At 53.4% G+C, this 24565-nt stretch overlaps 2 protein-coding genes and 3 long non-coding RNA genes across 5 annotated transcripts in view; 2 read left to right on the plus strand and 3 right to left on the minus strand.

Annotated features, from left to right (window-relative positions):
* The window catches only part of LOC114816983, a 45667-nt gene extending 44629 nt beyond the window's left edge, over positions 1-1038 (minus strand). Inside the window, exon 1 of the long non-coding RNA XR_003764807.1 lies at positions 912-1038. This is a non-coding gene — a long non-coding RNA (uncharacterized LOC114816983). The remainder of the gene's footprint in view (positions 1-911) is intronic.
* Positions 1039-1041: 3 nt separating this feature from the next.
* LOC114816985 lies at positions 1042-17087 on the minus strand. The gene is made up of 3 exons (XR_003764808.1): positions 17046-17087; positions 10041-10196; positions 1042-1075 (listed from the first exon to the last, which is right to left on the minus strand). It is a non-coding gene; the product is annotated as an uncharacterized LOC114816985 (long non-coding RNA).
* Positions 2313-15794, plus strand: ZBED1 (zinc finger BED-type containing 1). Its single transcript, XM_001506630.4, has 2 exons — positions 2313-2344; positions 11772-15794. Exon 2 carries the CDS (start codon positions 11835-11837, stop codon positions 13923-13925), a length of 2091 nt encoding a protein of 696 aa, XP_001506680.1. The 5' UTR covers positions 2313-2344; positions 11772-11834; the 3' UTR covers positions 13926-15794.
* The window catches only part of DHRSX (dehydrogenase/reductase X-linked), a 72840-nt gene continuing 52392 nt past the window's right edge, over positions 4118-24565 (plus strand). Inside the window, exon 1 of the mRNA XM_029079823.2 lies at positions 4118-4338. Coding sequence (XP_028935656.1) covers positions 4221-4338 — 118 coding nt within the window. The 5' untranslated portion in view covers positions 4118-4220. The remainder of the gene's footprint in view (positions 4339-24565) is intronic.
* LOC120638866 overlaps positions 17097-24565 on the minus strand; it is a 119592-nt gene continuing 112123 nt past the window's right edge. The window contains exons 4-5 of the long non-coding RNA XR_005660881.1: positions 18644-18737; positions 17097-17136 (exon numbers count right to left, since the gene is read on the minus strand). This is a non-coding gene — a long non-coding RNA (uncharacterized LOC120638866). The remainder of the gene's footprint in view (positions 17137-18643; positions 18738-24565) is intronic.

The raw sequence follows: 24565 nt of genomic DNA on the forward strand, positions 1-24565 counted from the left end.
TCAAATCCAGAAGTGGAGGAGGAGTTACCGTACATTATCGTACATTATTCAACTCTTTATCGGGTTGAAACGTTTACCCTCTTCACACCACTGGTAGCGGCGTGGCCTGGTGGAGAGTTTAATAGTAATGATTCTTGTGGTATCTGTTAGGCCCTTATTAGGCTCCAGGAACTGTACTGAGCGCCAGGGTGGATAAAAGGTAATCAGGTGGTGATCTGCCAAGAGAATCACCCTTCAAGCCTCACTGGGGGTGACCTATGAGCAAATGGGGAATTTTCCATTTTAATTTCCCTCTGGGCAAGCCATACACCCGAGGAAGGAAAGATGGCTGGCCGCTGTGGCTTAATTTCCTCTTTCCGGATTCACCCTAGGACTTAGTTTGGTGAGTCTGGTCTCTCTAAGTTTGGTACCTCTTTTCCCACTCGAGTAGAGTAATAGTAATCTGACGGATTCCTGGCAATAATCTAACTGTAATCTAGAGAAGCACCCTGGTCTAGAGGAAAGAGCACAGGCCTGGGAGTTAGGAGGACCTGGGTTCTAAATCTGGCTCTGCCACTCGTCTGCCGTGTGACTTGGGGCAACTCACTTGGCTTCTCCGGGCCTCCGTTAGCTCGTCTGTAAAAGGGGGATGAAGACTCTGAACCCCATGGCCGATCATCCAGACTGATGATCCCGTGTCTACCCCAGGACTTAGTACAGGGCCTGGCACATGGTAAGCGCTTAAGAAACTCCATAAGGGGGAAAAAAAGAAAAAGAAAAACCTCCAAGACCAATAAGGTCCCAGCTTACTGTGGGGTCGGAAGCGCAGAAATGCAGGGGCCAATCAAGAACAACAGGGCAGCTCCCAAGGGTGTCGGGTGTCAAAGGATGAATGGTATTTATCGAGTGCTTACTGTGAGCACAGCACTTACCGACATCTCCCTAAGGACGGCCGACACTCTTCCTGGCGTGGCCTAGTGTTGAAATCACGGGCCTGGGAGTCAGAAGGTCCTGGGTTCAGATCCTGGCTCTGCCACTTTTCTACTGGGCGATCTTGAGCAAGTCACTTCACTTCTCTGAGCCTCAGTGACCACATCTGTAAAATGGAGATTCAGAGGGTGAGCCCCAAGGGGGTCAGGGACCGTGTCCAACCCGATTAGGTTGTCTCTCCCCCAGTGCTCAGGACAGCGTCTGGGACATAGTAAGGGCTAAACAAAGACCATTTAAAAAAAAAATCCCTAGACGGTCAAGAAGAGAGAGGATCTTTTAGCCCATTTCAACTGGGGGTGTTTTCTACAGGTCCCATGGAGGGGATCGGGTGGGGGGAGTAGCATAAATGAGGAATCCCTTTGTGAGACAAACAGCGTCGGAAGCAGCCTGACCCGGTGGCAAGAGCACAGGCCCGGGAGTCAAAGGACTTGGGTTCTAATCCCCGTTCTGCCGTGTGACCTGGGGCAAGTCACCTCGCTTCTCTGTCTCTGTGCCCTCATCGACAAAATGGGGATTCAGTAGCTGTTCTCCCACTACTTAAACTGCGAACCCCACGTGGCTCCTGCTGATCTTGCGTCTACCCCCGTGCTCGGTACAGTACTTATCAGACACCACACTTTTATCATCGCCACTAAGTTGCTTCCTTCCCAATACCGAAGAAAATTCACCCCAGAATCAACTACGCCCCCAAATAGACACTGTGCAAAGATGCTGCACCCATTCCCTGATCTCTCTGGAGTTACTGAACACCAGAAAGGTCAGCGGAGGCTCCTTCTCCGATTTTAACGGGGACTCGGACCCCTCGAACGTATACTTTGGCCTTGACTTTCGGAGAAATTTGCCGGTCGTCTCAGATCGCCCCTTCTCTTCCGTCGCGTTCATCCACGACGACATAATCCGCAGCCTTCTGGACGGCTCGGTCGGTTAAGGCCGGGGTCCCGTCTGGTGGTACTAATTCATCAGTCGTGACAGGGCTTGGCTTATGGAGAGAGGCAGAGGCTGACAAGTCACAAGACCTTGTCACAAGACTCTGTCACAAGACCTAGAGCCGGAGGAACTCACTCTGCTTAGCAAGTGCGTGCGTGATGTGATTTTATTCACGGGCTATGCGAATGGAATTAAGACCAAAGGAAGGGGATTAGTCTCCGGAGGAGCAGCCAGACCTAGAGGAAAGAGCCCGGGCCTGCGAGTCAGAGGATCTGGGTTCTAATCCCGGCTCGGCCACGCGTCCGCTGTGTCGCCCAGGGGGAGCCGTTTAACTTCTCTCCGCCTCAGTTACCTCGTCTGTAAAACGGGGACTAAGACCCTGAGCCCCGCCGACTGTAGTGCTACCACTTTTATCTACCCTAGCGCTTCGCGTTATGCTGGGCACAGAGTAAGTGCTTAACAGGTACAGATTCCACTGGGATTCTTGTTGCCGGGGGGGCGGAGGTAGGGTATCTGGGGGGTCTCGGTACAGGCCGCGCATCTCGGGGGAGAGAATGTCACGTGGACATGACCTCGCCCGTCGCTGGGCTGGCTGTGGGTGGCTCGCTCCCCCTGGGTTTGGGCCTGCGGTACTCGGCGGGGTCTCGAGATCGCAAGGCCCAAGAGAGTCGCTCATAAGATCGCGGGATTGGAACTCGCCTGCCGACTCGGCTGTACCGGGCAGCCAGTCGGCGCTCAATAAATGCCGAGGGGATGGACCGTCGACCTCCGGTCGGAAGGACAGGCGTCCCGATCCCGGGCCCGCCTCTTGCGTGCCATGTGGGCCTTGGGCGAGTCGTTTCCCATCTCGGGGCCGTCGAGCGGGGATGAGGACCGTCAGCCGCTTGTGGGACCCGGGCGGCGTCCGAACCCCTTAGCTCCCAGCCCTTAGGACGGTGCTTGCCACATAGTAAAGCGCTTAACAGAGACCATCATCCTCATCACGATTATTAGTGATTATTCTATTATTATTACCGTTCCGTTTCATTCTCTCCGAGCTGGCTGGCTGAGGCGGGGGGGCGAGGGTGGGGGAGTGAGGGGAGGTGATGAGGACAGGGATGGGGGGTAAGGACGGGGTGGGGGCGAGAAAAGGGGATGTGGGGGGTGAGAAGCTGCATGGCTCAGTGGAAAGAGCCCAGGCTCGGGAGTCGGAGGTCATGGGTTCGAATCCTGGCGCCGCCCCTTGTCAGCTGTGTGACTGTGACGCAGTCACTTCACTTCTCTGGGCTTCAGTTCCCTCATCTGTCAAATGGGGGTGAAGACTGTGAGCCCCACGTGGGACCACCTGATGACCCTCTATCTCCCCTAGCGCTTAGAACAGTGCTCTGCACAGAGTAAGCGCATAACAAATACCAACATTATTATCAATCCCCACTCTGCCATTAGTCAGCTGCGTGACTTCGGCCGAGTCACTTCACCTCTCTGGGCCTCCGTTCCCTCACCCGTCAAACGGGGTTGAAGACTTGGGGGGCCCCACGTGGGACAACCTGAATAACCTTCTATCTCCCCCAGCGCTTAGAACGGTGCTCTGCACATAGTAAGCGCTTAACCAATACCAATATTATTATTATTCTTCTCTTCTCTGGGCCTCCGTTCCCTCACCTGTCAAACGGGGGTGAAGACTTGGGGGGCCCCGGGACCACCTGATGACCGCCTCTCCCCCAGGGCTTGGAACGGTGCTCTGCACATAGTAAGCGCTTAACCAATACCAATATTATTATTATTATTGTTCACTTCTGTGGGCCTCGGTTCCCTCACCTGTCAAACGGGGGTGAAGACTTGGGGGGCCCCACGTGGGACCACCTGATGACCCTGCCTCTCCCCCAGCGCTTGGAACGGTGCTCTGCACATAGTCAGCGCCTAACCAATGCCAACATTATTATTATTATTCACTTCTCTGGGCCTCACTTCCCTCACCTGTCAAACGGGGGTGAAGAGTGGGGGCCCCACGTGGGACCACCTGATGACCCCGGATCTCCCCCAGCGTTTGGAACAGTGCTCTGCACAGAGTGAGCGCTTAACCCATGCCACCGTCATGAGCATAATTATTCGGGGTGAGGGAAGAGGGGGGTGAAGAGGAGGGTTGTTGGGGGGGGGGGGTGTGTGTGTGCGAGGGGCAGGCGGGGCCTGCGGGGGGTTGGGCGGAGCCGGGGCGGAGCCGGGGTGCGGGGTCCCTCCCCTGTCGGTGTCGGCGGGCTGGGGAGGAGAAGGCCCCGTGTGTGTGTGTGTGTGTGTGTGTGTGTGAGTGTGTGAGTGTCTGTGCCCGGGGGAGGGGGGTGCGGGCGATGCCGCCATTGTGCTGGGTGTCGGCGGCCCTGCGGGTCTACCGGGTGGGCGCCTTCGTGCTGCTGGCGCAGCTGTGCCGCCTCCCCCGCCGCCTCCGCCTCCGCGTCCCGCTGCCAGGTCAGTGCCGCCCCCCTTCCCTACCCTGGGCACCTCGTGTCCTCCCTTCCCTCCCCGGGAAGGAGGCCCCACCGCGCGCCTGCGCCCGCCCCAGCCCGCACACACACACACACACACACGCACACGCAGACACAGACACAGACACAGGCCGAGGCCCGGAGGCGGACTTCCTCCCGAGCCGGCCCGGGCCCGGAGGAAGTGGGGGCTCGGCCCCTTCCCCCGCCCTCCTTCCCCTGGCCTTCCTCTTCTCACCACACCCCCGAACCCTCTGCTCCTCCCCCCCGCCGCCTCCCCCTCCTTCTGTCTCCCTCCCCCCCCCCCATCGCCCCTCTCCCCCGACTTCTCTCCCCCATGTCCCTTCTCCCCCATCTTCCATCTCCCCCGACTTCTCTCCCCCATGTCCCTTCTCCCCCTACTTCTCTCCCCCATGTCCCTTCTCCCCCATCTCCCTTCTTCCCCGGCTTCTCTCCCCCATCTCCCTTCTCCCCCGACTTCTCTCCCCCATGTCCCTTCTCCCCCTACTTCTCTCCCCCATGTCCCTTCTCCCCCATCTTCCATCTCCCCGACTTCTCTCCCCCATGTCCCTTCTCCCCCATCTCCCTTCTTCCCCGGCTTCTCTCCCCCATCTCCCTTCTCCCCCGACTTCTCTCCCCCATCTCCCTTCTCCCCCGACTTCTCTCCCCCATCGCTCTTCTCCCCCATCTTCCATCTCCCTTCTCCCCCATTTCCCTTCTCGCCCCACCTCTCTCTCCCCCATCACACTTCTCCCCCATCTTCCATCTCTCTTCTCCCCCCTTTCCCTTCTCACCCAACTTCTCTCCCCCATCACTCTTCTCCCCCATCTACCATCTCCCCCGACTTCTCTCCCCCGACTTCTCTCCCCCATCATGCTTCTCCCCCATCTCCCATCTCCCCCCAATTCCCTTCTCCCCCATTCCCCTTCTCACCCGACTTCTCTCCCCATCTCCCATCTCCCCCCAATTCCTTTCTCCCCCGACTTCTCTCCCCCATCATTCTTCTCCCCCATCTTCCCTATCTCCCTTCTCCCCCATCTCCCTCTTTCCCCACCTCCACTTCTCTCTCTATCCCCCCCATCTTCTCTTCCTCTCCTCCCCCACCTCTACCCCCCGATGTTCTCCCATCCCTCAACGCTCTCTCTCCTCTCCTCCTCACCCACCCCTTCCCCCTCCTTTACCCCTACCCGCTCTTGTCATATCGTACTCTCCCAAGCTCTTGTACTCTCCCAGTCGCTCAGTACACCGTACACAACAAGCGCTCAGTAAACACAAGTGATTCATCTTCACCCCCCTCCACTCGCCTTCCTTACCCCCGCATCCCCCAGCAGCGAGGGAGGTGGGCTGCGATCATATCTGAATAACCTGGGGGCTGGAAGGATGCGGTGGTGGTGTCTAGCGTAAGGCGCTTGGGCATCGGCCTGGGGTCACGAGGGGCCCCCGGCTTGTCCGGGATCGGGTCCGGGTGGGCCGCGGAGCCCACCGAGGCACGGATCCCCCAGCTCCAGGCACTGGGCCGCGGCGCCGTCATGGTTCCCCACCGCTTGCCTCCCGTTTCCTTTCATTTTCCCGGCCCCGGTTCGGCCAAGCCCTCACGGCGTCTTTGAGGGGGAAGGTTAAAAGGGAATTTCGGATGGTCGGATCGATAGAGGAGCCTTGGCTTCCAGATGCCGGGCCAGGCGCTTTTCCGGCGTGGGTTTTTCCCGACAGGGTGAAGTCGGCCCTCGTGGTGCCAGTAGGTCAGTGGGGCACGCTTCTGGGTCTCGAACTCCTTAGAAGTCAGGTGAGAAGCAGAAAGGCCCGAATGCTTTAAGGAATTAAAAATCCACCCGTAATCCACAGAACGAGGGAAATTGGGAAAAGGGCGCTTGTTAGATCTGTAAGACGCGCAGGTTTGTTTTTGAGCTTTTTCTAACGTCATTAAGAATCGGTTCAGATTAGGTAGCCGGGCCACGATTCCTTTACGCTTCGCCGTAGTGACTCAAGTTATCGGAAAAGCCGTTTGAAGACCCTCAAACTCGTCCTCTATTTCGAATGGCCCCCTTGCCAAAGGGAAGGCGGGGGAGGATGTTCACTTTGGAAGAAGAAGAAATTAGAACTGCCGATTTTGGACACGAGAGATGGCATTTTCGGTTTTCCTCCCTAGTCAAGTGGCCCAGGTTGCAAGAGGAAAGGTTCAGGCAGTGGAATGCGATGGGAAAATCCAGCAGTCGACGTTCGTTCAGTTGCATTTCGGGGGGCGCTTACTGTGTGCAGAGCACTGTGCTGAGCGCTTGGTAAGAACATTTCGGCAACAAATAGAGACAATCCCTACCCCCGACAACGGGCTCACAGTCTACAAGGGGGGATGTTAACGTTCAGAGAAGGTCGCCTTCAACATTTTTGACAAGTTGCGTTCTCTAAGGTCTGCCTTTCAGACTCTACGTTCCTTATTATTAGTAGAGCCTTATCCTGTCCTCTCCCTATTTCACAAGCGGGTGTTCTTTGGTCAGTGATTAATATGGAGCACTCCTGTTAATTTAGAATTTAGCCTGGCTTTTCAGAGGTGATGTCTTCTCCGCTCTCTATCTCTCTCACGGTGAACTACTGATCTTCAGCTTGGCCGTGGATTCCCCCTGACTTCAGATGGGGCAGATTTCATCAGGGTGTAGAGCCGAGAGGTCAGCAAATCGAAAAGTCAACTGTGGCCCGTGATCCACAGGTAACCGAGGTTTGGCTGCACTGTGCTAAGCACTGGGGTAGATTCAAGCTGATCGGGTGGGACACGGTCCGTGGCCCACCTCGGGTTCACCGTCTCCAGTCCCGTTTTTCAAGTGAGGGAACGGAGGTCCAGTCAAGTGACGGGGCCGAGGTCACACGGCGGAAGAGTGGCGGAGCCGGGATCAGAACCCAGGTCCTTCTGACTCCCCGGCCCGTGCTCTAGCCACTCGGCCACGCTGCTTCGGAACGGGAAGAGCAGCGGACCGTTTCTCTTTTTTGAATTTAACCTCTTCTGCCCAAATAAGCGGCTCGGTGCTTCCGAGAGATGACAGGGTATCCCATTAGGCAAGAAACGTTACCGCGTATTGTTTTTAATGCTAATGGTGGGAAAACGCGTATAATTGCTGATCAGTAAAAGTTAGTAGATAGGGTAAATCGAGAATTACCGGGCGCATCGCCCCGGGTGTTTCGTTTCCTCACTTAAAAATGCAGGCGTATTCAAACATTTTCGGGTAAGATGTGACCTGGCCTCCTCATCAGGTTTTCAAAACAAGAAATCTAATCGGTGCAGTTAGAAAGGATGAGCTAAAGCTAATTATGACACCGGGAACTCCAAAGTGGAGCCTGGAAGACAGCACATCGGGGTTCGGCTTTTTGGCAGTCGGCCGCTCTCTGACGCTCATAAGAGTTTCACGGAGAGGGAATATCTCGCATCCCACGAGAAACTATCAGGAGTGGAGAACGCTGCCAAGAAAAGCGGGTCTCGGGCCGCATTCGATCTTGTACCCAGTACACCCTTTATTTTTTCTCATCGGCCCTGATGAGGTTACGTTTTGGGTTTTGGCCCAAAGGGCCAGCTGATCTTCCCCTCCCCGTGAAGCTGCGTACGGAGAAGCGACCTGTAAATTCAAAGACCCGGCCCGTTTTGGTGGTTTTGCATAGGAACCCGACTTGGAAAAATGCACGGGTTCCTATTGAGAAATGGAAAATCGGAATCTGAAAAACGCAAATTGAATGGTCTCTTCTTTGCCCTCCGCCAATTCTGTCCTCTTAAATAGGGGGAATTGGAACGGGGCCTCGGGTTTCGTGTGGGTCCGCGTCGCTTGGAAAACCCCTCAATTTTGTCATGTGAGAGGTACGACGATTCTCTCTCTGGTCTTTGGCAAGTAGTAGCGGTCGTCATTGACAGATGACACGTTGGCCTGAGTAAAATACTCCGGTATTCTTTAGGAAGAAAGGAGGTGCGAATTAGGATGAATCGGTCGAATCGGTGGTATTTTTTGAGTGCTTACTGGGTGCCAGAGCGTTGGACTCAGCGCTTGGGATAGCACACTCTAACAGAGCTGGTAGCACTTGCACAGAGTACCTCGCAACAAAATGACAGCACAGTTCTTCCACGTGCGGCCTAGATGCGTACGTGTGCACGTTCGCGGATGTAACGGGTTCGACCCACGCATCCGTCATCGCACCCGCGGGGCAAGGACGAAGATTGGGGGGTTGGCGGAGGGGAGGGGGGCGTGAGGTTGTCTTCCCAGGGGTCTCTGCCGTGGAATCAAGACTCGTGCTCTGAGCTCTAGTCGTCGTGAAGCGAGGAGTTTAACTGAACTCATGCCCTTGTTTGCCTCTCCCGTTAAATATCAACTATTGCGGAAAATAGCAGTAAAGGTCTCTGACTCGAAGGGTACCAAAGGAGCCGCTGAAAAATCGTTTATTCCTTCCCTTCCAGGGATTGGATCTTTGCAGTGGTTCGTCTCTAGACTCTAAGCTCGTCGTGGCCAGGGAACGTGTCTGTTGATTGCTGGACCGTACTCTCCCGAGGGCCTAGTACAGTGCTCTGCACGCAGTAAGCGCTCGGTAAATAAGACTGAATAAGTGGTTTCATGCCAAGGACCGGAGTTGGGGAAATTTTACGTTTATACCAGAAACCAGCAGGCCCAGTCAACGGCCGTTTGGGACGGAGGGAATTCCCCTCAGCGTCCCGGGACCCGGTGAATTCCCGAGAGAATACCGGTGTCGATGGAAACGGAGGTCCCGGAATAATAACTGTGGGATTCGGGAAGTGCTTATTACGCGTCAGGCACCGTTCTAAGTATTCCAGGTGTTCCAAGATCATTGGGTCCACGTGGGGCCCACAGTCTAAGTCGGAGGGAGAGCGGGTATTGAATTCCCATTGTACGGAATTGTACGGTCGAGGAAACGGAGGCACGGAGGAGTGAAGTGACTCGCCCAGGTTCACGCAGCAGAGCTGGAATTAGAACCCAGGCCCGGGCTCTTCCCCCTAGGCCACGCTGCTTCTCAAGCAAAGCGAATGAGTAAGAATACTTGCAAGTCACTCGCCGGGCTGTATCAACCCAACTCGCAAAGCCCCACAAATGTTGTAGCATTGGGTCGTGCGGTCGTTATTTCCCCGGGTAGATGTTTGCAGTGGCCAAATCCCATCATTATTAAACCAACCGAGCTGAAAAAGCATCGCGTTATGCACCGGAAGAGATACTTTCAGATTTTTTCGAGGTCGCTCCTTATTCCCTTCCGAAACGTAATCATCAGATCAGGGTTGCTCCTCAGAAAACCACCTCAAGTGTCATTGAAAACCAGCGGCTCGAAGCATCTTTCGCACCCACAACGTAAATATCACAAACTTGACTCAGCCGGCCGTAGAAAGGCATCTGAGGACAGGAGGCCTGCAACATTTAGGCGTTCCGCCGGAGTACAAATAACAGGGAACAGAGTTGCGGACTCTAGTTACGCTCGACTCCGAAAATAAACCTAACCTCACGTGATCGGTTGTTTTTTTTTTGTTTTGTTTGTTTGTTTGTTTGGGGTTTTTTAATCGTGACAGTTTTGTCCTATGCTCTTTGCAGAATTCCCAAGCTAGGGTTGCCTCCGTTCAGTATCGCCAAATTAATTTGAAAAATTTTTTCTGCTCTCGGAAAAGACGGGGGCTTAAATGAACCCCCGACAACAGGCAGAAAAGGAAATCAAACCTACCTCGTCTCGCACTACAGACGGATAGGCTCCGCACTCCTCTTTTTGCAGAATGAGGTCGGCCGAGAGGTCAGAGTTTTGTCTTCTTGAAAAGACCTCGGTTTCGAGAAAACGCCTAGCTCACGTAGGCCCGTGCCAAGCTTCGGGAAGAATCGGAGTCTGGGAAAGGAAATGGGAAAAGAAAGGCCAAGTCAGCCCTACCCACCGTGAATGCATGTGCCTGCATGCGTGTGTTTGGGCTCTGAAAAGCAGATTTTAAAAGAAATCATCCCGATAATTATTTAACGCGTAAAGCTCCGCTCTCCGGTGCAAACGCTTCGTAGTACTGTAAACATCTGAAATGAGAAACTAAATGGAACGAACACTAATTAGAATGTGCCGACCTTCTATGCTTTATTACACATTTCTCCTTGCCGGGTTCTTGTGGGAATGAAAAGAAATCTACTCCCTGCCACCCCCACCCCCGGCCTGTAGCGCGTAATTCTCACTTGGTGAGAGAGCAAAAGTTGGGTAACTCTTCTTTCCTGACTTGAGGAGTAACAGTGATAGTAATCGTGGAATTCATTGGGCACCTACTCTGTCCCATGGCCCGCAGTCGAGATTGCGTGGAGACTGGCTACGGTCCCAGTCCCACGTGAGCCTCAGACGTCTAAGTAGGAGGGAGAACCGGTATCGAATTCCCGTTTCACGGACGGATGAGACAACTGAGGGCCGGAGAAGCGGCGCGCCCAGCCGGGGTCACCCGGCCGGCGTCCGGCAGAGCCGGGATCGGAACCCGGGTCCCCCGACCCTCAGCTGGATGCTCTTTTGACTTGGGGCAAGTCACTTCACTTCTCAGTGCCTCAGCTCCCTCATCTGTAAAATGGGCATAAGAGCGTGAGCCCCGTGTGGGACGCGGACCGCGTCCGACCCGATTCACCTGTTTCCACCCCGGGGCTTAGAACGGTGCCCGGCACAGAGTGAGCGCTGAACCAGGACCGGGATCGTCGTTCTTCCTCTTATTTTCCCGCTAATAATAATAATAATAATAATGTTGGTATTTGTTAAGCGCTTACTCTGTGCCGAGCACTGTTCTAAGCACTGGGGTAGACCCAGGGGAATCAGGTTGTCCCACGTGGGGCTCACAGCCTTCATCCCCATTTTACAGACGAGGTCACTGAGGCACCGAGAAGTTGAGTGACTTGCCCAAAGTCACACAGCTGACAAGGGGGTCCAGGCGGGATTTGAACCCATGACCCGCGACTCCAAAGCCCGTGCTCTTTCCACTGAGCCACGCTGCTTCTCTAGACGGTGCCGCTTCTCCCACCCGAGTCTCCTCCCCCTCTCCGCAAGCGTTTTCCAGTCGGGGGGGGGGGTGTGTTTATCGTCCAGGCCGGGGAAAGCACCCAGTTGTTAGTGATGGCCGCGGTACCCGTTAAGCGCTTACCCTGCGCCGAGCCCCGTCGGAAGCGCTGGGGAAGGTACGGGCGGATCGAGTTGGACACAGCCCCCCGACCCCCCCCCCCCCAGCCCCCCGCGGGGCTCGCGGCCTTAAGGCCCGCTTTGCCGCTGAGGGACCGGAGGCCCGGAGAAGCCAAGTCACCGGCCCGGGGGTCACCCCGGCAGACAAGGCGGAGGAGAACCCGGGTCCTCCCGCCCCCCGGCCCCGGGCTCTAAGCCACCGAGCCACGCCGTAAGCGGAGCCCGCTCACCACCCTGTGCCTTCTCATCGTATGTTTATCTTCCCGCCTCTAGCAGGTCCCCGTTAATGAGCGAAGGATCGCGAATCGGGCCGGCGGCGCTGGCGGCGGCGCGGCGATGGAGAATAAAAGCCTAGAGAGCTCCCCGTCCGACCTGAAGCTGGTGGCGCACCCGCGGGCGAAGAGCAAGGTGTGGAAGTACTTCGGGTTCGACACCAACGCGGAAGGATGCATCCTGCAGTGGAAGAAGATCTACTGCCGGATCTGCATGGCCCAGATCGCCTACTCGGGCAACACGTCCAACCTCTCCTACCACCTGGAGAAGAACCACCCGGATGAGTTCTGCGAGTTCGTCAAGAGCAACACGGAGCAGATGCGGGAGGCCTTCGCCACGGCCTTCTCCAAGCTGAAGCCCGAGGCGGGCCAGCCGGGGGGCCCGGACCCGCTGGCGGCCAAGCCGGGCCCCGGCTACGAGAACAAGAAGCACCAGGAGCTGACGGCGGCCGTGGCGGGCCTGATCTGCGAGGGCATGTACCCGGCCTCCATCGTGGACGAGCCCACCTTCAAGGCGCTGCTGAAGGCGGCGGACCCCCGCTACGAGCTGCCCGGCCGCAAGTACTTCTGCACCAAGGCCATCCCGGAGAGGTACGGCGCGCTCCGCGAGGCGGTGCTCAAGGAGCTGGCCGACGTGCCCTGGTGCGGCATCACCACGGACGCCTGGCGGAGCGAGAACCAGAACCGGGCCTACGTGACCCTGGCCGTCCACTTCCTCCAGGGCGGGCCCTCGGGCGGGCTGGGGCTGGCCTCGCGCTGCCTGAAGACCTTCGAGGTGCCCGAGGAGAACACGGCGGAGACCATCACCCGCGTCCTCTACGAGGCCTTCGTCGAGTGGGGGGTCCACGGCAAGGTGTTCGGGGCCACCACGGACCACGGCAAGGACGTGGCCAAGGCCTGCTCGCTGCTGGACGTCCCCGTCCAGCTGCCGTGCCTGGGCCGGACGTTCAACGCCGGCATCCAGCAGGCCTTCCGCCTGCCCAAGCTGGGCGGGCTCCTGACCCGCTGCCGGCGGCTGGTGGAGTACTTCCAGCAGTCGGCCGTGGCCACGTACGTGCTGGGCGAGAAGCAGAAGCGGCAGGGCGGCCCGCACTGCATGCTGGTCAGCGACCGGGTGGCCTGGTGGGGGAGCACGCTGGCCATGCTCCAGCGGCTCAGGGAGCAGCAGTTCGTCATCGCCGCCGTCCTCGTGGAGGACAGCAACAGCCACCACCTGATGCTGGAGGCCAGCGAGTGGGCCACCATCGAGGGGCTGGCCGAGCTCCTGCACCCCTTCAAGCAGGTGGCCGACATGATGGCCGCCTGCCGCTTCCCCACCATCAGCATGGTCAAGCCCCTGCTGCACATGCTCCTCAACACCACCCTCGGCGTCAAGGAGAACGACCCCAAGGAGATCAGCATGGCCAAGGAGGTCATCGCCAAGGAGCTGGCCGCCACCTACCAGGACGCCCCCGAGATCGACATGTTCCTCAACGTGGCCACCTTCCTGGACCCCCGCTACAAGAAGCTCCCCTTCCTGTCGGCCTTCGAGCGGCAGCAGGTGGAGAACCGCGTGGTGGAGGAGGCCAAGGGCCTCCTGGACCGCGTCCGGGACCCCGCCTTCGGGCCCGAGGACAAGCCCTTCCCGCCGCCGTCGGAGGAGCCGCCGGCCAAGAGGGTCCCCGTCTCGGCCACCCCGCCCCCGACCAGCGCCATCAACGACATGCTGGCGGAGATCTTCTGCCAGGCCGGGGGCGCCGAGGACCAGGAGGAGTGGCACGCCCAGGTCGTCGAGGAGCTGAGCAACTTCAAGTCCCAGAAGGTCCTGGGCCTGAGCGAAGACCCCCTCAAGTGGTGGTCGGACCGCCTGGCCCTCTTCCCCGTCCTGCCCAAGGTCCTGCAGAAGTACTGGTGCGTCCCGGCCACCCGGGTCTTCCCCGAGCGCCTCTTCGGCTCCTCGGCCAACGTGGTCAGCGCCAAGAGGAACCGCCTGGCCCCGGCCCACGTGGACGAGCAGGTCTTCCTCTACGAGAACACGCGCAGCGCCGCCGAGGCCGAGCCCGAGGACGAGGACGAGGGGGAGTGGGGCCTGGAGCAGGACCAGATCTACACGCTCGGGGATCCGGTCGGCGGGACCGGGGGCTTCTTTAACATCAGGGACGGCGGGTTCATCTGACCCCGCCCCGGCGGGCGGGGAGGGGACGGGGCCCGGCTCCGGGGCCGCCGGAGGGAGAGGAGAGATCCTGCGGGGCCGCGCCGAGGAGGGCGGGGGCGGACGGAGGCGACCCCGGCCGGTCGTCTTCTCCGAACCGCGAGGGGGGACGGCCGCCGGCCGGAAGCGGAGAAGCGGGCCGCTTCGCGGGGGGGAGACCGCAGCGGGCGCGGAGGAGCGTTTTCTTCACGTCTGGACTCGCCTCGCTCCCCTTCACACGTAAAAAGCGCCCGCTTCCGGGTCCCCACTTGAGTATTTTACACGCTGAACCACCCAACCAAAGCAGAACTGGGGTGTGTGCTCCGTTTTAAAACATTTACACTCCCCTTCGGAGCAGTTTTTTGGCCTTTCTGTTTTAAACTCAGTTTTCTGTTTGAAACTGGGATGGCGCGGGAAGAGCAGAGAGCGGAAACAGTCCTCCCTTTGGCAGAGGGGAATAAAAGTCTCTGCTTCGGGCTGCTTCTTCAGGTGTAATATTTGTCTTTTTCCTATGTAAGTATATAAAGAGGTTTACTTTTTAATTTAAGCGGGCACTCTGGCCGGGATACTCAGAACCTTTCGGTCGGAATAGCCTGTAAAGGAGGCCGGGTGAAAGTTTAGGGTCACGGGCCGAATACGAGGTAGAAGCACTTGGAACGGACGGAACGAAACACGAGGTGTTCGGCCCCGGGCGCCCTCCGGGAGCCCTTTTCTCTCTCCCCTGCTCAAGAGTCCAGTCTGCGGAGGTGTCTGGTATCCACCGTTCGCGAGCGTATTTCCGAATCAGGTACACACGGGCTGCGGGGGGCCAACGACCGAGGCTTTCACGTTGGCTCAAGTCCCAGTGATTTTCCTTCGGCCGGAATGATCCCCCTCGTCTCTTCCGAGCTATCGTCCTCTGAGAAACCGGTCCGCGGCCCGCCCGCCTTCCCCCTCGTTCCGCTAAAGTAGCCGGATCCCCGGGGGGCCTCTGGGGATTGTGATGGAGGGAGAAGATGAACTCTTTTCTCTGCCTTGTGGTTCCCCACCCCGCTGTCCGTTTAGAAAATCGAAAAGAGCCTTGAGGAGTCGACTCTTTGCGACCGTTTGGATTGACGTTTATCGTTCGGCCCAGCGCAGAATTCCAGCTCGCTATTTGATCGCGGGGATTCTGGCCGTCATTCCGGGGGTCTGGGAAATGAATGCCTTTCCTTTGTCGAGATTCACCCTGGTAACTTCTTCCAGTGACGTGTTCAGCAGCTCGGGTCGGGGTGGGTGAACTCTCGTACCACCTGTCGTCCATCTGAAAAACGAGGGATGAGGCCACACTCCTTCCCGGGGTGGAGAGAGGAACGGGACGGGGGAGGTGTCGATCGTAGGACAGAGATCCACGGAAGCGACTGGGATTCTCCCGGGCCTTTCAGAGGCCGGGATTTGGGCCGACGTCAACAGAGAGGCTTAACCTACCCCACCGGGGTATGCAGAGTTAGTTTCCGACCTTCACTTGCTCCCGTACTCTGAGATACTTCTTGGGTTTTCGGGGGGAAGGGGCGGGCCAGTCTAGGAGGTGCCTTAAATTGCCTCTTTCACTGTCCCAAGCCTGAAAACCGGGTCAAGTGCAACTGTAATTTGCGCTCCGTTGTGTTAACCGGGAGCGGTGCTGTGTGCTGTTCTCTGTTCCTCAAGACCTAAGAATTTTCGCAATTCTCCATGAGACTGTAAAGCGTTCTGATGTTCCACAGCTCAGTGTCTTTATTTTATTTTTTTCAAAGCCATTTTTGTCCGTCCGTTACTTTTTTTCTTATTTAATTGTTTTAAGCTTTGACTGTTGTTAAATAAACCAGAGAAATAAATTAGCTACCTATTTATTTGTCAGATACGTGTCGCTATTGGGAATGTTTTTTTTTCTTCCACTTCTCCATCGGTGACGGATTAAAACGAGAGGAAAAACGAAACTTTTTTTTGCACTAGGAATAACAATCTGATGACTCTGGGCCATTTGACATCTAGACACGCACACTATGTTTTGGGATGGGCACATTTCTAGAGGAATAAGACAGGCCATCGGTTGGACACTTTCAAAGTTCAAATATCGCTCTTAACTCTGCCCCTCTGTGAAGACAGAATCAGGGTGGAACGGTAGATTTCAGGACTTTCACGGGATTAGTTGTCTACCTTTACGGATTCTCCATCTCCCTCGCACTTGAATCTGTATCCTGTATTCTCCCCCACACTCAGCTCCGCAGCACGTCCATAGCTGTGGTTTTTTGAGAAGCCATGGGGCCTAGTGGAAAGAGCCCGGGCCTGGGAGTCAGAGGACCCGGGTTCGAATCCCTATCTCGCCACTTGTCTGCGTGTATGGCTGGGCAAGTCCCTTCTCTTCTCTGCTTCAATTCCCTCCTCTGCAACATTGGGATTCAATGCCTGTTCTCCCTCCTACTTTTAAACTGTGAACCCCATGTTGGGTCTGCTGATCTTGGGTCTACCCCAGCGCGTAGTACGGTCCTTGACGCAAAATAAGTGCTTAACAAATATCGCAGTTGCTAATGGTCATCTCCCCCTCTAAACTGTGGGCAGAGGACATATTTACCCACTCTGTTATATTGTAGTCTCTCAAGTGCTCGGTACAGTGCTCTGAACCTAGTAAGCGCTCAATAAATACGATTGAATGAATGAATGAACCTGTGTGCAGTAAGTACTTCGTAAACCACTACTGGTTGATTCTGATTGTAGAATAATTACTCGAAGGGAATGGGGAGGACCACTTCTTTCAACTGAAGGCAAGAGACCAGTTCATGTCCCATTTTACTTCGTCGGACAGTAGTGACGGACAAAATGACCCCTTTCTTTTGGGCTAATCGGATGGCGTTTTTTTTCACCTGGGGAGAAAACCTCAACCGAGAATAAATCCTAGTCCAAATTCAAAGCCAAGCTAAGGTATAGTTTTTAACAGATCACCGGTTCTCCTTTCCCTCCCAATTGTCCGATTTTTTAAATGTGGAAAACCCTTTTTCTTTGAACGATTCATATTTACCTAGCATTTCATCAACAATCAGTGGCATTTATTGAGCGCTTATTATGTGCAGAGTATCGAGAAGTAGTGTGGCCTAGTGGAGTAAAAAGTACCTGGAGTCAGAAGGACCTGGGTTCTAATCCACGCATCTGCTGAGTGTCCACGGGCAAGTCACTTCACTTCTCCGGGCGTCAATTCCCTCACCTGAAAGAATGGAGATTAAGATTGTGAGCCCTATGTGGGACAAGATCTGTGTCCAACCCCATTATCCTGTCTCTATTCCAGCGCTTAGAACAGTGTCTGACACATAGTATGCGCTTAACCAATACCACTGACCTGTACTAGGGAAGCAGCAGGGCTCAGTGGAAAGAGGTCATTGGTTCGACTCCCAGATCTGCCACTTGTCAGCTGTGTGACTGTGAGCAAGTCACTTAACTTCTCTGGGCCTCAGTCACCTAATCTGTAAAATGGGGATTAACTGTGAACCTCACGTGGGACAACCTGATGACCCTGTATCTACCCCAGCGCTTAGAACAGTGCTGTGCACGTAGTAAGCGCTTAACAAATACCAACATTATTATTATTATTACTAGGCGCTTGGGAGAGTACAATACAACAGAATTAGCAGACGTGTTCCCTGTCCATAATGAGCTCACAGTCTAGAGGTTTCTTCTAGAAATTTTAAGGGTCAGTACATTTCAGGATACTTTTTTTTCACCAAGATTCATTCAGTAGTATTTACTGAGCACGTACTATGTGCAGAACACTGTACTAAGCGCTTGGATTGTACAAATGGGCAACAGATAGAGACAGTCCCTGCCCTTAGACGGGCTTACGGTCTAATCGGGGGAGACAGAAGGACAAGAACAATGGCAATAAATAGAGTCAAGGGGAAGAACATCTCATTAAAACAATGGTCAGTTAACCTGACTGCTTATGTTTCAAAATCCGTGTCGGAAGGATATCCTCCCCGACAACGGGTCCCCTGAACTTAATCTTCAAATATGAGCGATCCTGTTTTCCTGGAAATCTGAGCCAGTGGACAGTGCTGAAGCTCTGGTGGGAAACTGGGGACCCCAGGCTCAAAGTTGACCCTATCCAGAGGGGCGGGTATCCCCTTTCCCTTCCCCACGCCCCACCCCACAAGCTCTTCAAGGGAGTATCTTAACAGGGTATGGTGAGGAACCGTAGCAGAAAATCATTATAGGCAGGGAGCGTGTCTGTTAATTCTGCTGTACTGTACTCTCCCAAGCGCTTAGTACAGTGCTCTGCCTGTAGCAAGCGCTCAAATACCATCGAGTGATTGAGTGATAGAGGAAAGGTCTTGAGGAATCAGCATCGATGTGCCCAGGGCAACTGGCCATTCATCTGTAGTTAATCAGTATGGGAGTCAAGGTCATGGGTTTGAATCCCAATTCGGCCCCTTGTGTGCTGTGGGGTCTTGGGCAAGTCACTTGACTTCTCTGGGCCTGTTACCTCAACTGTAAAACAGGGATTGAGACTGTGAGCCCCACGTGGGACGGGGACTATGTCCAACCTGATTGGCTTGTACCCACCCCAGCGTCCCGTACAGTGCCTGGGACATAGTGAGCGCTTAACAAATGTCATAATTATTATTATTGAGCGCCTTCTGTCTGCCCAGCACTGTACTGAGCATTTAGAAGAGTAGAGTAGCCACAGTAGACATAATCCCTGACCTCAAGGAACTTACCATCTAGCATGGTCACCTGTTTTCAGAATTTTTTTCTTTAACATGCTTCCCCTGTCTCAGGTGTGCCCATCTAGTTAGAAAGGTTTTCTTGGAACTAAAAAAAAAAAGTTAAATGATCACTTAATTAGACAGGGGCATATCAGTCTGGGAGAAGCAGGAGGTCCAAGAGATTGGGTATGGAAGAAGTTTAGACCACACAGGTGTTGTGAAATGCTGGTGGGGTGGGGATGGGGTTGACACTTTTCCCATTTATTATGCATTGTGATTAATAAAATAGATCTGCAGTTGTTTTTTTACACGGGCTTTTTATCCCGTCAGGTGAATCGAGAGGAGAGAGTAAGAACGGCAATTTGTTTGTGGCTCAGAACTGCAGTTTTCATCAACCAGTGCCCTTTAAGAAAGGCTAAAGTATTTAAGATTAGCTCTCCAGTTGATAAATCGCTGCAAGTGGTAAAAATCGAGGAGCTTCTCGGTTTCTGCTTTTTGGTGTTTATAGATTTGAAGCTGCGGATTGACCTGTCAGAGGGATTTGTCAGAGGAACCTTTGAAGGCCTAGGAGGCTATTTATCAGTAGTTAGCCAAATGCTTTCTGCTTTAAGCTTTGTTTTTCCTTCAGAAAAAGTGCCTCTTATTGCAGAGTGCTTTAAATAGCATTTTCTTTCTTTCATTTAACTTTATTTACTGAGCGCTTACCTTGTGCAGAGCACTGTACTGAGTGCTTGGGAGAGTACAATGGAACAATAAACAGACACGTTCCATGCCCCCAACAAACTCCCATCTGAAAATACACTTTGAGTAATTTGTTTGGAAAGAAAAAGCCTTCCCTTCGTTTACAGTGCTTCCGTCTGAATTATTTTGCCAGTGATTCTCAACCTTGATGTCCTAATCCTTTTTTAAAAAAATAGCTTTTAAGTGCTTACTGTGTGCCAGGGACAGTCCTAAGCATTGAGGGGGATCCAAGCTCATCAGGTTGGACACAATCCCTGTCCCACCTGGGGCTCACAGTCTTGATCCCCATTTTCCAGATGAGGGAACTGAGGCACAGCGAAGCAAAATGACCTGGCCTAAGGTCACACAGCAGCTAAGCGGCGGAACCGGGATTAAACCCAGGTCCTTGGGACTCCCAAGCCCGTGCTCTCTCCAGTAGACCACGCCGTTTGCGTAAATTTGTTTTATCACTTCTCAGTACGGGTTGAGCAACTGCATTTCAAAATCAGAGAGTTAAGAAGCTGAGGCTAAACTCCATTTTTGCAGGTAAAGCATAGAGGAGATAAGTCATAGGCTGAATTTACATTTTAAGGCTGTTGCAATATGCTGTGTCCCTAATCTTAAATGCCGGGGGACTGCCTGAGTGAAAGTACTCTACTCTGATTCCTTTTAGATAAAGTTTTTAAGACAGCAATCAGCTTCTCTCCCCTCCTCCCGTCTCTGGATCGGGTGAGGTGGGTCAAAGACCACGAGAGGCAGCGTGGCGGCGTGGATAGGGCATGGGCCTGGGAGTCAGAAGGTCATGGGTTCTGATCCGGCTCCACCACTTGCCTGCTGGGTGACCTTGGGCAAATCACTTCACTTCTCCGGGCCTCAGTTCCCTCATCTGGAAAACGGGGATTGAGGCTGTGAGCCCCATGCTCACTGGCAAGAGGTCGGGCTTGTGAGTCAGAGGTCATGGGTTTGAATTCCGGCTCTGCCACTTGTCAGCTGTGTGACTGTGGGCAAGTCACTTCACTTCTCTGTGCCTCAGTTACCTCATCAGTAAAATGGGGATTGACGCTGTGAGCCTCACGTGGGACATCCTGATTACCCTGTATCTCCCCCAGTGCTTAGAACAGTGCTCTGCACATAGTAAGCACTTCACAAATACCAACATGATGACAGGGACTGTGTCCAGCCTGATTTGCTTGTATCCACCTCAGCGCTTAGTACAGTGCCTGACACAGAGTAAATGCTTCATAAATCCACAATTATTATTATTAAAGGCAGGAAAACTATCAGACCTCGCAGATTGTAATGTACATTTTTTTCCTTGAGATTCACTTTAAAGCAAAAAAAACTTCATCTGCCCTTCTGCACAGAAAAGTAAGTGATGTCCCAATTCCTAGGATCGGTAGTATTTATTGAGTGCTTATGGTGCTTTAGGATGTACTGTGTGCTTGGCGGAGTACAGTGGAGTTGGTAGACTTTATCACGGGTCTCAAGGAGTTTACGGTAGAGCGGGATTTTTTCCAATCAGAAATTGTCAAAGGGCTTTAGCCAGCATGTCAAATTGTTATAGTGTACTCTACCAAGCGCTCATAACAGTGCGCTGCACACAGAAAGTGCTCAGTAAATACAAATGGCTGAGTGACCTCGTTTCTGCTCAAAAACTCCCCGAACAGTCCTTTAGAATCAATCAGCAGTACTGACTGGGGGCTTACTGTGTGCAGAGCACTGTACTAACATAAGTTTTCAGGAAACTGTTACTCTTATTTGGCCCTTGGACTCTCTTTTTTAATATTTGTTAAGCACTTACTCTGTGCCAGGGACTCTACTCAGCGCTGGGGTAGATTCATTCATTCAATAGTATTTATTGAGCGCTCACTATGTGTAGATCGAAGCTAATCAGGTTGGACACAGTCCCTGTCCCACGTGGAGCTCACAGTCTTAATCCCCATTTCCCAGATGAGGTTACTGAGGCACAGAGAAGTGAAGTGACTTGCCCAGAGTCACAGAGCAGATAAATGGCAGAGTCAGAATTAGAACCCAGGTCCTTCTGACTCAGAGGCCTGGGCTCTTCCCAGTAGGCTGTGCTCCTTCCCCTTTTCAAATTCCTTTTCCCTTCTTTGATCCCTTTTGGAAAGTATCAGTGAGTTTAGTGACTACGCAGAAACTATGATGGTGTTTCATATTCCTCTGACGGACTCATAAATTAGATAATTGCTCTCCCCCGGCCCCAAAACCTTATCCAAGGCCCATCTCCTTCAAGAGGCCTCCCGACTAAGCCCTCCTCTCCCCTTCTCCCACTCCCTTCTGCGTCACCCCGACTTGCTCCCTTCATTCATTCTCCCTCCCGTCCCCACAGCACATATATATATATATATATCTGTCATTCATTTAGTTATGTTTATTAATATCTCTCTCCCCCTCTAGACTGTGAGCTCACTGTGGGCAGGGAATATGTCTGTTTTTGGATTGTCCTCTCCCAAGCGCTTAATTTAGTGCTCTGCACAAAATGAATGCCCAATAAATATGATTGAGTGAATGAATCATAAAAACTTGGCTACTTTTTTATGGCTCCTTGTGATTCTTTACCTCCTGAGGGAGCAGAGCCATGAAAGACAAGGACAAGCAAAACAGGGCACTGAGCCATCCAAACTTAGGACCTTATCAGTGTAGGTTGTGCAAGGGCTCAGATAATATCTCAAACCTCTGTGGGTGTATTTACAAGTGACCTCCCTGAGCAGGAGAGCCAAGGAATATCAGAGCTTCTGGTAAATTATTGTGGTATTTAATAATAATTGTGGTATTTGTCTCCTGTGTGACCTGGAGAAGGTCACTTCACTTCTCTGGACCTCAGTTCCCTCATCTGGAAAATGGGCATTAAGACTGGGAGCCCCATAGGGGACAGGGATTAGTTTGTAATAATAATAATTGTGGTATTTGCTAAGGGCTTACTCTGTGCCAGGCATTGTACTAAGCGCTAGGGTGGACGCAAGCAAATCGGGTTGGACACAGTCCCCGTCCCACCTGGGGTTCACAGTCTTAATCTGAGAAGCAGCGTAGCGCAGTGGAAAGAGCACGGGCTTTGGAGTCAGAGGTTAAGGGTTCGAATCCCTGCTCTGCCACTTGTCAGCTGTGTGACTGTGGGCAAGTCACTTCACTTCTCTGTGCCTTAGTTCCCTCATCTGTAAAATGGGATTAAGACTGTGAGCCCCACGTGGGACAACCTGATTCCCCTGTGTCTACCCCAGTGCTTAGAACAGTGCTCTGCACCTAGTAAGCGCTTAACAAATACCAACATTATTATTACTATTATTAATCCCCATTTTTCAGATGAGGGAACTGAAACCCAGAGAAGTGAAGTGACTTCTCCAAGGCCATTCATTCATTCATTCAACAGTATTTATTGAGTGCTTACTATGTGCAGAGCACTGTATTTAGCACTTGGAAGGTCACAGAGCAGACAAGTGGCAGAGCCAGGATTAGAACCCAGTTCCTCTGACTTCCAGGCCGGGGCTCTTAGCCTAGTGTGTAGTATAGGTGCTTAACAAATAGCATAAAAAACACCAATAATAAGAAGAGTAGTGGTATTTGTTGAGCACTTACTATGTGCCAGGCATCGTACTAAACACTGGGGTGGTTACAAGAAAATGGGATTGGACACAGTCCCCGTCCCACGTGGGGCTCACAGCTTCAGTCCCCATTTTGCGGACGTGGTAACTGAGGCCCAGAGAAGTGAAATGACCTGCCTGAGGTCCCACGACAGACAAGTGGCAGAGCTGGGTCTGGGCTCTTTTCACTGCGCCATGCTGCTTCTCCCCAAAAAGCCAACTCCTCTCTCTAGTCTCCGCTCACATGGAAACTCATCTCTCCAGATGTGCAGAACCCCACTATTGGAGGGGTGTTAAGAGAGGGTGAACGTTATCTGGGCTGCTCCCAGCCCCTGGTGGATCCATCTCTGCCCCCATCTTGTCCTCCGTCCGTGTACATCGCAAGGGAACCCCGCAGAATGAAATCAGGAAAGTCAAAATGCAGGAAACAGCGTGGCCTAGTTGAAAAAGCACAAGCCCAGGAGCCAGTGGACCTGGAGTCTCATCCTGACTCCCCCAATTGCCAGCAGTGTGACCTTGGACCAGTCAGTTAAACTTCTCTGGGCCTCAGTTACCTCATCTGTGAAATGGGGATTGCATTCTCCTTCCAACTCAAACTGTGAGCCCCATGCGGGACAGACACTGTGTCCAATCTAATTTACTTGTACCTACCCCAGTGCTTAGAACAGTGTGTGACACATAGTAGGCACATAACCGATTCCCTATTTTAAAAAAAAAATGATCTTGGACCCGAAATTTCTGGTGCACGAGAATGTCTTTGTAGTACTTTCACTTCCATGGGTATCAGGATTCAATTCAGTGTGTTATGGCACTTTCCCTCAAATTCAGTGTTTTAAAACCTTTTCTCTATTTCCCATCTCACTATAAAAACAGGGAGCAGGTGGTGCACTTTATTTAATGATATTTCTGGCTTCTGCCACCGGAAATAAATCTGAACAGATGAGAGGGCCTCGGGAAACCCCTTCTGTCAGACAGTCGGGGGTTGAGAGGACTGGAAAGAAAATAAGGATTTGGACGATATTTCTCCTAGTACAGAACTGGCGTGGGTTAGGACGAAGCAGAAAAGTCGATCGGTCAATAGATGGTATCTATTGAGTGCTTACTCTCTGCAGAGCACTGTTCTAAGCACTTGGGAGAGTCCAATGAAACAGAGTTGGTAGACACGTTTCTTGCTTACAAAGAAGCTGACGGTCTAGAAGGGATTGGTAATGGAGTCTTAGTCAAGGACAGTGAGTATAAGGGAAAGGGACAGTATTTATTGAGCTCTTACTGTGTGCTGAGCACTGTACTGAGCTGTTGGGAGGGGACAACAGAACAATAAACAGACACATTCCCTGACCGCTTCCCTTCTCACTCATCCTCATTCTTGCGTCCCAGGCCGGAGGGAGATTTTCAGCCCGACAAATGCTAGAGAGGTGAGAGAGCAGCTTCCCCAAATTAGTCAGGGGCAGCCTGGCCTTATTGGAAAGACCCCAGGCCTTGAAGTCAGAGGATCTGACTTCTAATCCCAGCTCCTCCACTCGTCTGCTGGGTGACCCTGGGCAAGTCATTTCCCTTCTCTGGGCCTCGATTTCCTCATCTGGAAAATGGGGATTAAGACTGTGTGCCCCATGTG

The sequence above is a fragment of the Ornithorhynchus anatinus genome, chromosome 15 (assembly GCF_004115215.2).
Source record: "Ornithorhynchus anatinus isolate Pmale09 chromosome 15, mOrnAna1.pri.v4, whole genome shotgun sequence".
In the NCBI taxonomy this organism is placed as follows: domain Eukaryota; kingdom Metazoa; phylum Chordata; class Mammalia; order Monotremata; family Ornithorhynchidae; genus Ornithorhynchus; species Ornithorhynchus anatinus.

Bases quoted from the DNA above. Each gene is read 5' to 3' on its own strand.
- ZBED1 (XM_001506630.4), top strand. From the start codon at position 11,835: ATGGAGAATAAAAGCCTAGAGAGCTCCCCGTCCGACCTGAAGCTGGTG.